We start from the raw sequence: 15,053 nt of genomic DNA on the forward strand, positions 1-15,053 counted from the left end.
TCAACTTATATGACGGGCCAACTTGTTTTCTTCAACTATTCGACGTCGGGTTCGACTTGAGTCTTTCGGGGGCTTGACTACTACTCAGTACTCTACAGTAGATAAATGTTGTAAGATCTGGCCCGTACTGCAGAAGTCGAATGCAGTCTCATGTCGGCCATGTTTCAGGCAATAGGAAAGGCTTCAATCCCACACAATTTAGGACGTATAAAAGAGCCAAAGTGAACGAGAGGAGGTAGGGGTAATGGAACACGTAGATCATTTGCTATACAGTGCATGCGATATGCCTAAGAACCCCAAACTCCACCCGAGGTATCCAATATGGTGAAACAAGCTCTAGTTCAAACTCTCCGTACTTTTGTGATAGTCCCAATTCAGCACGCCCGTAGCATCTCCAACATACCCTTGGTCTGACAAGCCTGGTGAGCATTCTCAACCTCCTCGCGCACCTTCCGGTGCAGCCGCTCGACCATCTTGTCGATTTGGGCGGACTGCCCCAAGTTGCCCGAGTAGATGTCTAGGACGTTCATGGCGACCTCGACACAGAGGTTGACCAGTCGTGGTTCGGTGATGTTTTTGTAAACCCAGGCGAGCACAGGCTGCAGTGTTACTTCGTCGCGGTTCTGCAAGGAGGCACGCAGGGCGGAACGATGGCGCAGCGCCGTCAAAAGCGTCAGCTGAGCCGTCTTGTCGCTGGAACCGAGTACATGGTCCAAAGCCGTTGAGTATCGGGCCTTGCGCAGATCGTGTTCCCAGGTTTGCTCTTTCTTGCGCTTGCCGGTATCGCGCCCCTCAATCACAATATCCACACCCTCACCCACAAAATCCCGACCACGGAGACGCTTCTCCCAGCCGGCGCCGCGATTCTTCTTGGCCATTTTCCGGTCATGCTCCTCCAATTTGCCCTCCAGCAGCGCCTGCATTTCCTTCCGGCGTTCCTTCTCCTTGATTTTCTGCTGTCCCGACAGCCGGGTCTTGATCGACAAGAGACCAGACGCCATACCAACAGCAATGTGCTTGTCTTCCTGGACAACCCCGGATTTGATAACGCTCAACGAAAGAATCGGGGATGGGTACTTGGATCCAGACACGACGTTCCACCCTGTCGTCTCGAAAACCTTCAGGTGACCGTCCAACGCGCCCGAGAGCAACCGCTCCCCGTTTGAGGCCAGCGCCAGTGATGTAACCGTCTTCTGGTGACTCTGAATCATGTGCAGAGGTTTACCGGCCACGATGTCGAGGACGGCGATCTTGTTGTCTGCGGCGGCAAGCACAGTTGTCCCCGTTGGCATGGGCAGCACGCTTTCGATTGGGGCCGCCATCTTGAATGTCATGGCAGCGCGAGTGTCCACGCGGGGATCCCAGAGCCGCACCGTGCGATCGTAACTACCGGATACCAGTAGGCCCGACGAGGCTAACGAGCCGGGCATGAATGCACCGCTGCGCACATAATCTGTGTGGCCTACAAAGCTGCGGGCGCTGCTCTCGCTGGGCAAATCCCACATGCGTACGGTGCGATCATCACTGGCCGTAAAAAGCGCAGTCGGGTCGCTGGGTGAAAATTTGGCCACCCAGACCGGCTGCTTATGTTCCTTCCATGTCTTGAGAATCGCCCGCGAAGTCACGTCAAAGACTTGTACCGTGCCAGAGTCATCACCCACGGCAACTACACGGCCATCCGGGCGCACATCGGTGCCGCGTGCTGTGTCGTCGAAGCGAGTGATTGTTCTGAGGAGTTTGCGGGTGCGGATGGAGTAGATTTGGACGCGGGCGCCGGTGGTCACGGTGAAGACATCAGGTGGCTGAGTGAGGGAGGGGAAAGCAGAAGCAGAGGAAGGGGCGGAAGGCTGCGTAATGAGGTTGATGGGCCCGTTGGCTGGCGAGGGGATAAGGAGGGGGTTCTTAAAGGTCTTCCAGTATTGTTGCTCCGGTGTCAGTCGGGTGGAAGGCAGTGACGGCAGCTTCACCTGCTGCAGGGGGAGGACGGGGGCAGCCATAGCTGCTGGTCGTCGGCCGCGATGTGAATGTGAGTGGTTACGATCGATGCTTGGGGCTCTTCGATGTCAGACGGTGGTTTGTCGGCTCGTCGAGAGCGTTTTGATGGGCTAGCCGGGATTTTGAGGTTGATGGGAAACTTTTTTTCGGGATAATTCCCGATCGCATCGGGAAAAGTCTGGCCGCGTTTCCTGTTTGGGACTAGTGCACTTTGCATATCTATGCTGACTGACCTTGAAATAACTATAACCATTCAAGTTATCTAATGACACAGTTTGGCATACAGTAGTCACTGGTAAGCCATAAGATGCCTTTTAGGAGGATGAGTTGGGTTTGATGATCATTTTGGATTGCTGATTCTGGGTAGTCATGCTCCGAGCAGAGCAGTTGATACTGAAACTGGCATTCGTGGATGAAAGTTCCTTGTCTTTCCCATATCGCACATACTAGCTGACAGTGACTTGATCTTTGCTGCGGTATAATGGCATCTGTCATCATCGAAGAAAGTGCCGAAGAACACTAAGCAGCTTTATTTGTCAGGCGCATACTCCGGTGCATAGCGTTATATACTTATCTATCTCAGTTCGACTTCGTATCGCCGAGTCAATCCGAGGTACTGCCAGTGCTCATATCTACTCGAAAGAGCTGCTACACACACATTTGGGAAGCTAAATTCTAAGAATCTTTGGCTATGAACCTATTGCGTAGTAGCCGTCTGATCATTCTCCGAGACAAATTCCGGGCTATAATAATAGTATGTTTCCGCGTACGGAGCAGACCACACTGCATTTACAGGACTCACTCACATACACCGAAGCCGACTTAACTTTCTAAATTCGCCCATGTGTACTTTGGTATTGGGTCATTGTTCGTCTAGCGCAGTGCCCTGCTTCAGAAAGATCTGCTCAGCATGCACACGTGATACACCTACATTCTGTCCGACGAATGCCTCAGGCATACACTATATACACCTAGGTTATAGTATAACATCCCAGGCGTCTGATGACTATATCTCCTTGATTCAGGCTCAATGATCCCCTCGAAACAACAAGCCGTTAGCCTTGGGGCAGTTCCAGAGAAACTTCCTTCGTTACTTCAAGAGCTTAGATTTAGGTCAGAATCAGCAGTACTAGTTACTATGTACTTGGATGTGGTTGCCTTGCATAATGTCTCAGAGGCACTCACACGTCTGCCAGGCTTTCTTACTACACTCAGTACTGTGTCCCTTGGAACATCAGAAAGGAGGGTCAATCGCTTATTCTACATGCTTGTGAGCGGCTTGATGGTCGGAAGCATGCCACAGTTACATGAACCCGCGCGCTATTTTTCAACCCGCGATAAGAGGCGCGAGAGGCATGAGGGGGTTTTTGCCCAAATTCGCGTAAGTTAGTTAACTAGTTAGTTAACATGCAATCAATGATTAGTCATTCCTTTTGTTCTTTCACTCTCGACGTATTCTGGTCACGTTACTTGGCTGAGACGGTTGTCAGGAATTGAAATGTAGTGTTGGGTTTGACTCATGATCTTCTGGCATAAACTCTCATGATTAGCTTTACTTGTGAGTAGTCCATCTCGATCAGATTTAGACCGCTGAATATTCAATTTACCGAGCTCAGCAGCACGCTATGAAGATATTGATATGTGGTGACTAATACCTGCCGTCAATAACTAAGTCAATCAATTGGTTAACTAGAGATTCAGTGACTATGGTGCTCAGCGGGAGATTGTAGATCTACAAGCTGGTATTATGTTCTAGCTCAATGATGGGCGCCTCAGAACTTGAGCTGATCTATCACCTAGAGTACCAAGTAGGTGATTTAGTTGCTACAACGGGACCTTCGAAACGGCGACCCGAGTCAAAGAATGCATGAAAGCGTTTTGCAGGGTGGTTGGAGCATGCGACAGCCGAGACAGACTGTGTCTAGACCTTGATGAGCCATTTTGACCCGTGAAGATGGGCTCGTCTGCCTTTGTAGACGCAGATTGATCTATCGTGCAGAGCCCATGCGTGCCGCAAGCACCACCAATGATGGCATGATGCTAGTGCGAAATCTTCGCTCGGGTGAAGATCCCGGTCTCAGATCCCACTTGTCCGTGGTCTGGAAAAACTTGTTTTCGGTTTGATGCAAGCTAATCTCCTTTTCGATCTCATTTCGGCGTATCTTGGGTTGTCTGGCGGCTCAAATGACTTGATCCTTGTTTGCGCAGTGGCAAATTACTGGTACGGCCGAAATGGTGCCTGACTGCCGACGGACAGCGTCAGGTACCCGACATCTCCACACAAAAGCCACAGATCAAAACAAGCCACAGCGCTTCCCCACAGCCGATCCTGTCTGGAATGTTTAGTAACATACCACCCAGCAATAACCCCCACGTGGACAGGCCACATCAGGTTGATCTAGACCGGGTTTGGTGGTTGATATCGCACCGAAGGATGAGCAGGACATGGGAACAGATCGCCGGATGCATCAAGATCTCCTTTCTGAAATCTGACCTTGATTGAAGCCAATGACCGTGCGCGGATGTTGTCGAGGGAGCCACACGGGAAGTTGTTAACTATATCCACAGTATGACATCAGGCTTGTGCCGTGGCCGACTCTGCTCAGACCTTCCTCAGGTTCGACCATTTTGTAAACCAGATAAATTCCCATTAGTATATTACTCGTAACAGTACGGAGTACGTGCGGCTGTGACTTTGGCAGGCAGCAGGATTCGCTTGGTACTAGCTAAGCCCACAGGTACTAGCCATTCATCGGCAAGCTCGAATTCTAGTTTCTGCGCCCGGAGAATGGATATGATGATCGTTGAACTGACGTATGTACTTGGAGATTAGCGTTGGTGAAGCGCACACATGCGGCCATATCCTGGCATTGTAACTATAGGGACTGACCACACATTGTTAGTCCGACCTGTCACTCCTAGATATGCTCAGAATTGCCTGTCTGGAATTTCAAAGTCGGTTGGGGTCGAGATCGTGGCTTCCCAATTGCGGATATTCAAGGTGGCTGGGATTTACCAGATACCGGTTGTAACGAATGAGAGATTTTGGCGCCATATATGGGCGATAGACTGGAGGGTAAATTACCGTAACTTGAGTAAAGCGCCAAGGTATGGGTGGGACTAGCCGCTAACAGCGTCCAATCAAAAAACAGTCGGGCATGCCCAGCCTCCGGCCCCTTGTTCCCAGCCACTTATTGCGTGCAGCTGTCATCCAATCAATGCGATGCATTCTTATCGATAACGTCGGCCCTCAAGAATAGCATCATCCACCAGACGGGCATTCATTCCGCTCTGACTCCCTCGCTCCACCTCTGGTCGATTTTCTTCTCTCATCTCTCTTTCTCCATCTCCATCCCACATACGTTACTCTTCACCTTGGTCGAATAGGCTGTTAGAGTGGCTCTGGGCCTCATACAGTCGTTCGCAACTACGCATTCCCCAGTGCTGCTGACTGGCAACATCCAAGCGTTCATCCACTGTGCCACATTCGTTCTTCTATACCTAGCGTGCATCCCCCACATACTCTCGTTACTCGACATCCTCTTATCTTCATCGTATATCCTCTCTGTAAAGGCCAAAAAATTATCCCCTCTCTCGCTTTCTTCTCGCTCGTTCCACCCATAGTTCCTCCTTATTGATCCTCAATCCAGCCATGGACGCCAGGCCATCCAGAAGGGCCATGGCTCATGCTGCTGGCATCTTTGCAGACATGTCTGTCGACGGACCTCCCATCGGAACATTAGTGATTATTGTTGATCGTGCCAAAAACTTGCCTAATCGGAAAACAATGGGCAAACAAAATCCTTACTGTGCCGCCCGCCTGGGTAAAGAGGCCAAGAAGACAGAAACTGATCTTCGTGGTGGCCAGACCCCTCGATGGTAAATCCTCTTCACACTGTAAGGCATCTAGCATGTTACTGATAGCTGCTAGGGACCAAGAGCTTCGGTTCACCGTTCATGAATCTCCAGACTACTTCAAGCTCAAGGTGTCTGTGTTTAACGATGACAAGAAGACCGATCTTATCGGCGAAACCTGGATCGATCTCAAAGATTTGATCATCCCTGGTGGCAGCCAAAATGATCACTGGCATCCTTTGCAGCATCGTGGGAAATACGCAGGCGAAGTACGTCTTGAAATGACCTACTACGACACACGGCCGGAGGATGAGGCTGTCATCGAACGACGAACCATGGGAACTGAGAAAGTTCACACCAGAAAAAGTATGCCTTCGGCACCAAATGTCACTGCGCCATCGTCGTCTTCGTCCTCTGGTCTTTCAGGGCCTAGACAGTTGAAGGATGTCAAGAGACGTCCCCTGCCCACCGATCCAACTAGAGCACGTCCTTCCTACCCCGAAAAGGTACCATCAGCTCCGGTGCCTCAGGCCCCTACGCGACCGGCCTACCACGAACCCACACAGTCCGCTCCCGTCGTAGCAAACAATGCACGACCGATTCACCTTCACGGGCATCCTGAATGGACTTACGAGACACCTGGCGATGTTCAGAACTGGAGCTCGTCTCATGCTCACGGACCGGCGCCAACTCAGATGAAGTCCCAGGACTACTATTACCACTCCCGTGATAACCAAACAGACGCTGTTCGTCAGGAAGTTCCACCGACCGGCTCGACCAATCCACTTAACCTACAAATGCGCAACGAAATCCCACCTTACTTGAGCAATCCTCTTTCTCAACAGTCTCAAGTTACCGAGGAAAATATGCGTCCACAAAAACACAAAGGCAACTATCCATTCTCTTCATCTGAACAGTATGTAAGCAATCTGTCGCACACTGGGCTTGGTCACTACGCAAGTCAAGCACCTCCGAGCTCGTCTTCCACCACTTCAAGCATCATGCCGATATCAAGTGCCTCGAACGTACCAACTGCATCGAGCAGCTCAGATGGTGGAAGCGCAGTCTATCCCAGTTCTCACAAAAGTGCTTACTCGAGCGAGCCAAGCACGGTTCATCCTTACCCTCATACCTACACAAATAGCAGCTCCTATAGCCAGTCTACCGACTACAGCTCCGAAAATTATTCAGAATTTAGTGATATGGGACCCAGCGCGGTCACCCCAGTTTATTACGGCAAAAGCATCAGCGAAGGTGGGCGTCCCATCCCTCAGTATGTGTGGGCAAGAATGCAGCCTCGGGTCGAGGACGAGGACGATGAGAACAACTTCCCACCTCCGCCACCAGCCCATAGGGTCAAGCTCGTTCATGTCAAGAATATAAGACCCCCTTCGCTTGTGTCAACTGCATCTGGCCATCCATCAGTCTCTTCTGGTCTTCCTTCCAACTACACAACAGCTACGACCGCAGTTGACAGTGAGATGATGAGTGTGGTCGCTAGAAACTCAAATCCACTCTTTGAACATCAGGATAGACCTTCTTCTTCGAGTGGTGCCTCTGTGCCACCTAGTCTTGTTGCTGGCCTCGACCCGGTCATTGCTGACGCAGAGTCGGATCGGGTCGCATATGAAAGGGAAGCACGACGCCGAAGCGGTATTTTCGAAGAAAATCCACTGAGAAACCCTCCACGTGATTTCTCTCCAGCACCACCATATCCTTTGGATACTCCACCCTTGGACAGTCACAGCTCTATTGTGAGCCATTCGTCCATCAGCTCCAGTTCCGATAGGCAGCTGGTACCACGCCGCAAATCGGTCAGCCCCCGGCCTCCAAGTATGAAAGAGCGCGGCGTATCTCCTACTCCGTTCTCTCCAGATTCGTATGACGCTCTGAATCCAAACGCGTCACGGTCTGTGATCACACGCGATGCAGCCCACGCTTACGAAACACCTTCCCAGGCAATGGAGGTAGCGAAGCGTGGCGACATGGACACCACTCGAGACATGGGTCCAATTATTGGAGACGATGGTCGCGAAATTGACCCGTCTGACCATCTCCCTACAGACACCTGGGCACCTGAGCCCGAACGCAAGACAAAGAAGCCTGGCGTCGTTGTACGCTTTCGAAACCCTGCTCATCGGGCCAATCCCTCCACACGACCCACTACCGATGGCACAGTTGAGCGTGGGTTCGGCATCCGACGTCTGCCAGCATATCTGGATGGGGCATCCGACATGGAACGGACCCCTCGATCGACACGACGCGAGCACAGCCGCGGTCGTGAGGAGTATAACAGTCATGGACACACCCAAATTTATAGTTCGTCGAGCCCAAGTTCCCATGGGCACGTGACACATCGCAAATCGGTCTCTCCGGCACCATCTCACTCTCCCTCGCGCATGTATGCGCCTACCAACATTGGACCACCTATTCCTTCTAAAGTTCCTATCGCACAGGCGATGAATCAGAGCTATCCTGTCCTTGGTGGCAATATGGGCATGGACGCCCTCAGTCGAGAGTTGAACTCTATCGATATCGGATCTGTGGGTTGCAGCGGTGGTAACCGCAGCTTGAAGAAGTACGCACCCAAGACCATGGGATATGCAGTTTAGATAGATCTTTTCTTTCTTTTTTTTTTTACCTTTTCTATTGTTCTTGATTACGAGGATTGGAATTTGGGAACGGGGCTTGTTAGTTAGTTAGTTTAGTAGTGGGTTGGTAAGGGGTTCGGTTGGGTAGTCAATGGTTAGGTTAGTTAGATATATGGAGTTTGGAAAGGCTCTGTGGGGACGGAAAGTGGTTATGGAGTTATGGTATCGGGACTCTGGAGACTTGCATGTTTTCTTTAGGATAGAATTGTCCTTCCAATGATCAGAATCAATCTATGCATCTGATCCAGCTCTTGTTTAAGCCCGCTGTAGCCCCATCGGACGCCTTCCCTCAGTGGTCTGAGCATAAGCTACCTTGTCTCTAACTTGTATTACTTACCACCATGCCCATGACGTCTTTATGCTCCATAGGATGATGATTTCCAGTACTTACCCTAGTTGGGCTATTGCTGTTGAAGAAGCAATCTCGGTGACCGAGAGAGAGAGAGGGATGTCCTCGAATTACGGGGTCATTTTCCCTTGAGAACGCCCGACATGAACATTCTCCCAATTGCCGCAAGAGTTCATTTATTGTGCGGGCCCAAATCCGAGCTACTTAGTGGTCGATTAACTCATTGACTCGCTGCATGCCGATCCGATGGGGCGGCATCACTTATTAGTTTAGGGTGTCCAGTATTCAGACAGTATGTATACGGACACAGATATGTACACAGTACATAGTGTGGCTATGACTTAGTGATTTTCAGCTGGACTCTGGTATATACTGAAAGTGGATCATCCTACAGGGCTGCCTCTATGATGCAGGATCGTCACGGGTAGCCAATCATGGAAAAGAGCCGGCACTGACACATGGATCGTCTCATCTAAGCATGACGCTATTCTTGTTTCCCTCTGCTCTCAAAAACTGGAACTGACTTCATAATCCTTTACTCCGGAAGGATGGACTTTTTGAGTACTCCGTGACAAAACGAGGGCGCGCGCCCTGCAAATTAACTTCGTTATGACATCATGCTTGCCACAGAGCCGCAGTATAAGAATCTCCCCGCAAACCACTGCACCCACACTCCACAACATTCTCCTGAACCCTTTTTTTTAATCTACCTAGCGCAAGCGCAAGCATTGACAGTTCACTCGATTGAAGATAGTACCTCTTTCCCACTCCAAGAGGACCCTCCACAATCTCGCAATCCCTACCCGTTTAATCCAGCGATTTACACCGCATCGCCAAAATGTCCTACAACTCCTCCTCCACCTCCTACTTCGAGTCCTCTTCCTCGCACTCCTCCTCGACCACTTCCAACGACCAGAACCAACCGCCCCAAACCCACGAATCCGGATACCGATCCGCCTTTGCCTCGCACACCGACCCGGAAGGTAACACCACCGTCCGCACGGGCCATCAGAACCTAGGCGAGGAGCCCGTCCTCAAAGAGAAGCGCTTCAGTACTTCGGGCCGGGAGCGCGAGATGATGTTGGCGGCTGGTACCCCGATGGGCGGCGTCAGTCGCCTCCAGGATCTGAACGAGTCGACGGGGGATACCTATTAGGTGTTTATTCCACCGTCAAGCCATGCCAAACATGTTCCTGGGGGATGTATCTATGAGGTGGTGGTAATACTTGGTCTAATGTAACGTGGAAGAATGCCTTGGTCGGCACTACTGGTAGTGACTGATCTAAACTTGATGAATATACGATTTTCTATGGCTGGGAATTATCGACACTGGGTGTTCTTGTTTCACGTCAGTTTCAGGTTGCAATTCTTTTATTTGTCGGTAGTAATCTTGATGAGATAGAGGTAGATATCTGTCTGTCTCTCAATTCATTGAAGTGCCGACTGCATCTTATGCTTTGAATACATGACTTTCCTTTGCATTGCTATTGACTTCTCTCCTGCAGACATGGGCACTTGAGACAATCTGCGTCCTGGCTAGTGGTAGGTTGTCTTCTAGGACCACTCACTCATCTGATAACCTATGAGCAGTATATATACACTTTAGCTTTATCACTTAATGGTCTACCCATGAACCTTATGTTCACTTCCAACCGCCCAGGTCTGGGATAATGCCCAACACCGAAGCTTATTCCGCCCAGCCGCGCACCACGCCCCTTAAAGTCTCCAACAGCCACTCCTCCCTCAACCCGATCGCCACGACGAACCCATGTCCACGCCCTCCCCCCCCCGGCACCGTCACCGTCAGTTTGCCAGCATCCTCAGGGCGCAAGGCTTTCTTGGCCATGTTCACTAACCGGATACTGTCCGCCACAGACACAATCTCATCCGCCGCGCTGTGTAGAAACGCGATCCCGCCCCTCAGACGGGAGAGCGTAGAGCGGCCAGAGAGGGACTTGTGTACTTACTAGGCCTCCTCCGTGGAAGTGGATGATGATCGGGAGGGGCTTTGAGGGTTGGGGAAGGAACTTGGGGATCAGAAGGTCAGTTTCGATTTGTTGATTGTTGTTGATGGTTTTGTAGGGGACCTGAAGGTGATGGAAAGGTAGCAGGCCGGGGGTCTGGCGACTTGGTCTGCTGAAAAGATCGGTGGAGGGCGCCAGATAGGACACTCGGCTGATGATTGGAGTGAATCTACATGAGTGGTCGGGCCTACAGGCTACTCTTATACTTCAAGCTCTCTATATAGTCCTGGATGCTTGTATACCTCGGGATTCTCAGGCACAATCTCCGTGTTTGCCGGATTTACAGGGCAGAGTGGGGGAATCACAAAACCACCAAACATCCGATTCATGGCTGCACTTTATGCGCAAGCAGATCACAACATGGCTGCTTGAGACAAATGTTGCAAACGTCGGCGTCGTCCTACTTGCGACAATCAGTTCTTGCAGCGAGACTGGCAGGTAATAATATTGAGTAGTAGTAAATTCAATGCCCCCTTGAACTCCAATCACCAAACAAACCCCAACGTTGAAGTAGGGGCATTAGTACTATTATGAGACACAACACCAGTCCGCAACCTGCAGCAACCACCCACAGACTTGGAAATCCCGGAGGCACTCAAGCCATAAGTATTCATGACAAGCTTTCTCTCCCTCATGCTAGACACTCTCTACGCTTGACAGTTTGGTGCCAATCATCTCTTCCAGGGCCCACGGCTTGCACTCAACTGCAATCAAAAGCGACCTGACAGCATTCCCATCCGCTGAGTCCCGAACACTCCCTGCAGTACATCTTCTTGCCTAGGTCTGTCTTCCGCCCCGCATACATGAATGAGCCATCCGGGATCCTTCCCCCGCCGGTAACAGTGAGCTCCACCGTCCAGGGAAGCAGTGAGTAGATGGTCCATTTGCCCGTGTCGCTGTCAAACGGTCGCGCCCCAAGTCCACGGCAGTACCGATCATAGACAAAGACTTCGCGGATCTTGGTCCCGGACGACGGGATGTAGCTGGCGATCCCGAGATTGCAATAGCCGGCGCCAGTGCCCGCGCACATGGCGGGGAAGTTCTGGGGAAGGTCGAGAAGTGGAGAATGGGTGGCTGCGTCAATGAGGTGGGCGAGATCGGTTGGAGCAGCTGCTGCCAACAGGCCGAAAAGGGAAGAAAAAGTGATGAGGGTGGTAAGAGGTTTCATGATTGTTGCGATCAGGGTAGTGTGGACCACCAGAATCTGATAGTAGTAGGTATCCTGTCAGTAGTCGAAGGTAGTTTGGGCTCAGTCAGTCCTCACTCTGGGGAAGGGCACATAATAATAACTTCCTCCATGTTTCTGTTGCCTAAACCCCCTCAGCCGGTCGATTGGGATTCCGTCCAGCCACCGAGTCACCCCAGTCTGTTCCAGGCAAGGTCGGGATGACAGACCCTAGCCACAGTGCAAACGAGCCAGAGAGTATATGCACTCATGCCAGGGAACGAGGCAGCGCAATCATCGATGGCAACACCATCCAGGGTAGTCTGTCGGGGCTTGAGGGTAACACCACTGCCGGCAGGGTTAGTTAATCTGCAGGTTGGTATGACGGTTAGCAGGACATGGGTCCACGAACTCGACTCGAATTCAATGACTTGACGGTAGGATGATGACGACAGTTCGGTCATTTGCAATGTCGTATTGGACGGATCTTCTATGCCTTATCTGTACTACAGTCAGGTCTCGCGGATTATCTGTTTGGAGCTCCTCGCCCGGGGGATCCATGCAGCTCTGCCGTACCTACACGGACTGGCATCTCGGTGTTTCGGGGTTAGGGACATCCGGGTTCATGGACGTGGATTTCTGTTTGCTTTGGAAATGTCGTCTATCAGTATCAATCTAGGCACTCGCCAGAAAGGTTCAAACCTGCTTCGATTAGATACCTGATCATGCAGCCACCTTGGCGCTTCTGCCTGCCTTGGCAGTATTTATGGACACCGTGATCGCACAGGAATGAATGAGTGAACTGCATCTCTGAAAAAAGGAAAAAAAGAAGACTTTAAAATGGACAGATCAGGCCATGTCAAGTGCTGCACTTGCACGTTGAAATGAAAACAGCCTGGTGGCAAGTCTCGTCTGATGGGATAGAGTAGAGTAAGTATTGGAGAATCAAAGTTGACGCTCACGACGTGCTTTTGAGCAGCAGCTTGCAGCGCTCCCGAGTACCTCTCAGCATCCTTCGTATGCGCGACTATCTTCAATTTTACATATTCCTGCTGATCAGGTTCTCAGGCCAACAGTTCTCTTCTGTAGCTTCGCTCATGCACCCACTTGACCCCCACAGAAACTTCAACCATATCCTTGGGGATGCACCGAATTCGCTTTGAGGTGTATCATCTCTGTCCTCACCACGTATGATTCCCGCGAATCTCTGCTCTGGCAATTTGTCTCATTCTTAGGACATCTCAATTGTTACCGGAGATGAGTTCAGTCGAGGTCAGTGCAGCTGTGGGTTCTGACCACCGAAAGAGATAGGTTTCCTATTTCAGATACGGGAATCGACTCACTTCACTTCAATGGGGGAATTTCACTTTAGAACAACGAGGTGAAACAAACACTCAAGTACTTTGAAAAGGTTCTCAAATAAGGCGTTATTTGCACAAAGTATTGAGCGCATGTGGAAGGAAAATCTTTGTGAATTGGTCAAAACACACCCCTCACCTGTGAATCATGAATTCTGTCGAGCCATGTAGAGCTTGTAAGCCTAGCTTGTGTATGATATGACCAAGTGTCGGATTTGCTCGGTTCTTAATATTGAATCGAGATGAAATGGCGTCGCCGATGTCTACACAAAAGCAGCTGTCCTTCCTGTGTTCAACTTCTTTGTTCCACTTCGATCTCTCACATCACTAAGACTGCCTCCTCTCTCCTCTACATTACTCTGTCGCTTCCCCTCAATTTCCTAGCTCTAAGTAACCATCAGGTGTACTCAGAACGTCTTCAAGGGCTCAATTGAGTTCAAGAAACTACATCGCGTGTCTTTGATCATCATGCACCCAGACCAGAAAGGGCAAAGTCACGGATGCACGAAGCCCACAGGACCGAAGTAAGAAAACCGTACCTCTTCAGCTAAATCCGATATAGAGCATTAAGCATGTTGTCTACAGATCCTCAAACTCCATTGTCCGCGCCGACAGTGATGGAAGCACGAAGAAAACCCCCATCAAGACAACACAAACCGTTGAAGAGTTGAAGGCCACTCTCTCAGCACTCCGGAGCATGAGACCCTCATGCACTCCGCTCGAAGCCCTGGATCAGGAGCTGAAGAACCTTTTCGAGGGGGGCGTCCAAGCCGCCTCGTGCCGATGCATCGCGCTGCGTTCGGCAGTGCTGCGTGGTCAAACCACAGTCCGCCTGCGACCACGAGCCTCCTTGAATCGACAGTTGGATCTCCCCATTCCGTCGTTCTGGAACACGGCTTTCATAGCCACGACGGTGGTGCTTCTCTTCGCTAGCCCTCCGGACCCAGACGCGACGCTCGCGGCTCTCAGCTGGTTGTCTTATGAGTTGGGCGGGGTACCAACGATGACCGATATCCGGAAGTATGCGTCTGCGGACCTGTCAAAGCGCTTCGCCCAGGCGAAGAAGGTCGCGATCGATGGCAAAGTGGCCAAAGTGACTGTCTTGGGGGTGGATCTTGTTGACGTGGAGATTATCGATCGGTGTGAGATCCAGAGCCGCGACATGGAATATACGTCCTTTGCGCATTCGTTTGTCCTGGCTATTGGGAGAGAAGGTTTCCGCATCTACGAGGCGTGGCGTGAGCACGGTTATCGGCTGGATCAGTATCTGATGAGGGGCGGCTCGAGACTTCGTACGTGGGCAGAATCGAAATCTTTCCTCAAAAGCTTCAACAAGCTCTGTCAACCGCAGGTAAGATGGCTTGATTGGATGAGCTAGGTGTGAATTGTATCTAACGTTTGCACAGAAACAGTGGTCGCCTGAGCTGAACAGTGCCTATGAAGAGTGTTTCGGTATCAACCTCGACTCGTTCTGTGGGAAAGGACCCCTTAAGTATCCTATTATACCTGTTTATCGACCCTGGGTCAGAATCTTTGAGATCAACGACGTCAAAGTTGAGGATATCAGGAAATTCACATGGGAGGGGACACTTTAGGCATAGCGAACCGGTACCTTGTCAGCTAAGATTGTTGTTGAGTTCATCGGTGGGCGAAGCC

General features: G+C 50.9%; 5 protein-coding genes across 5 annotated transcripts; 3 read left to right on the forward strand and 2 right to left on the reverse strand.

Moving 5' to 3' along the window:
• Nucleotides 1-227: 227 nt before the first annotated feature.
• BP01DRAFT_353305 (snoRNA-binding rRNA-processing protein UTP15) lies at nucleotides 228-2,117 on the reverse strand. Its single transcript, XM_025574145.1, has one exon. The coding sequence runs from the start codon at nucleotides 1,995-1,997 to the stop codon at nucleotides 375-377; it is 1,623 nt and encodes a 540-aa protein (XP_025434969.1). The 5' UTR covers nucleotides 1,998-2,117; the 3' UTR covers nucleotides 228-374.
• Nucleotides 2,118-5,310: 3,193 nt separating this feature from the next.
• Nucleotides 5,311-8,730, forward strand: BP01DRAFT_353306 (uncharacterized protein). The gene is made up of 2 exons (XM_025574146.1): nucleotides 5,311-5,874; nucleotides 5,927-8,730. The coding sequence occupies exons 1-2, from the start codon at nucleotides 5,675-5,677 to the stop codon at nucleotides 8,460-8,462; spliced, it is 2,736 nt and encodes a 911-aa protein (XP_025434970.1). The 5' UTR covers nucleotides 5,311-5,674; the 3' UTR covers nucleotides 8,463-8,730.
• A 671-nt stretch (nucleotides 8,731-9,401) lies between these two features.
• BP01DRAFT_353307 (uncharacterized protein) lies at nucleotides 9,402-10,469 on the forward strand. The gene has a single exon (XM_025574147.1). It carries the CDS (start codon nucleotides 9,689-9,691, stop codon nucleotides 10,004-10,006), a length of 318 nt encoding a protein of 105 aa, XP_025434971.1. The 5' UTR covers nucleotides 9,402-9,688; the 3' UTR covers nucleotides 10,007-10,469.
• Nucleotides 10,470-11,574: 1,105 nt separating this feature from the next.
• On the reverse strand, nucleotides 11,575-12,661 carry BP01DRAFT_420707 (uncharacterized protein; the record flags this gene model as incomplete). The annotated part of the gene is made up of 4 exons (XM_025579475.1): nucleotides 12,616-12,661; nucleotides 12,452-12,540; nucleotides 12,270-12,387; nucleotides 11,575-12,096 (listed from the first exon to the last, which is right to left on the reverse strand). Exons 3-4 carry the CDS (start codon nucleotides 12,309-12,311, stop codon nucleotides 11,575-11,577), a joined length of 564 nt encoding a protein of 187 aa, XP_025434972.1. The 5' UTR covers nucleotides 12,312-12,387; nucleotides 12,452-12,540; nucleotides 12,616-12,661.
• Nucleotides 12,662-13,865: 1,204 nt separating this feature from the next.
• On the forward strand, nucleotides 13,866-15,003 carry BP01DRAFT_388823 (uncharacterized protein; the record flags this gene model as incomplete). The annotated part of the gene is made up of 3 exons (XM_025577868.1): nucleotides 13,866-13,921; nucleotides 13,983-14,748; nucleotides 14,804-15,003. The coding sequence occupies 3 exons, from the start codon at nucleotides 13,866-13,868 to the stop codon at nucleotides 14,990-14,992; spliced, it is 1,011 nt and encodes a 336-aa protein (XP_025434973.1). The 3' UTR covers nucleotides 14,993-15,003.
• Nucleotides 15,004-15,053: the final 50 nt, after the last annotated feature.

The sequence above is a fragment of the Aspergillus saccharolyticus genome (genome assembly GCF_003184585.1).
Source record: "Aspergillus saccharolyticus JOP 1030-1 unplaced genomic scaffold BP01scaffold_3, whole genome shotgun sequence".
In the NCBI taxonomy this organism is placed as follows: Eukaryota; Fungi; Ascomycota; class Eurotiomycetes; order Eurotiales; family Aspergillaceae; genus Aspergillus; species Aspergillus saccharolyticus.

Coding starts and splice junctions, on each gene's coding strand:
- BP01DRAFT_353305 (XM_025574145.1), bottom strand. CDS start 1,997: ATGGCTGCCCCCGTCCTCCCCCTGCAGCAGGTGAAGCTGCCGTCACTG.
- BP01DRAFT_353306 (XM_025574146.1), top strand. CDS start 5,675: ATGGCTCATGCTGCTGGCATCTTTGCAGACATGTCTGTCGACGGACCT. Junction 5,875..5,926: donor GGTGGCCAGACCCCTCGATG/GTAAATCCTCTT, acceptor GATAGCTGCTAG/GGACCAAGAGCTTCGGTTCA.
- BP01DRAFT_353307 (XM_025574147.1), top strand. CDS start 9,689: ATGTCCTACAACTCCTCCTCCACCTCCTACTTCGAGTCCTCTTCCTCG.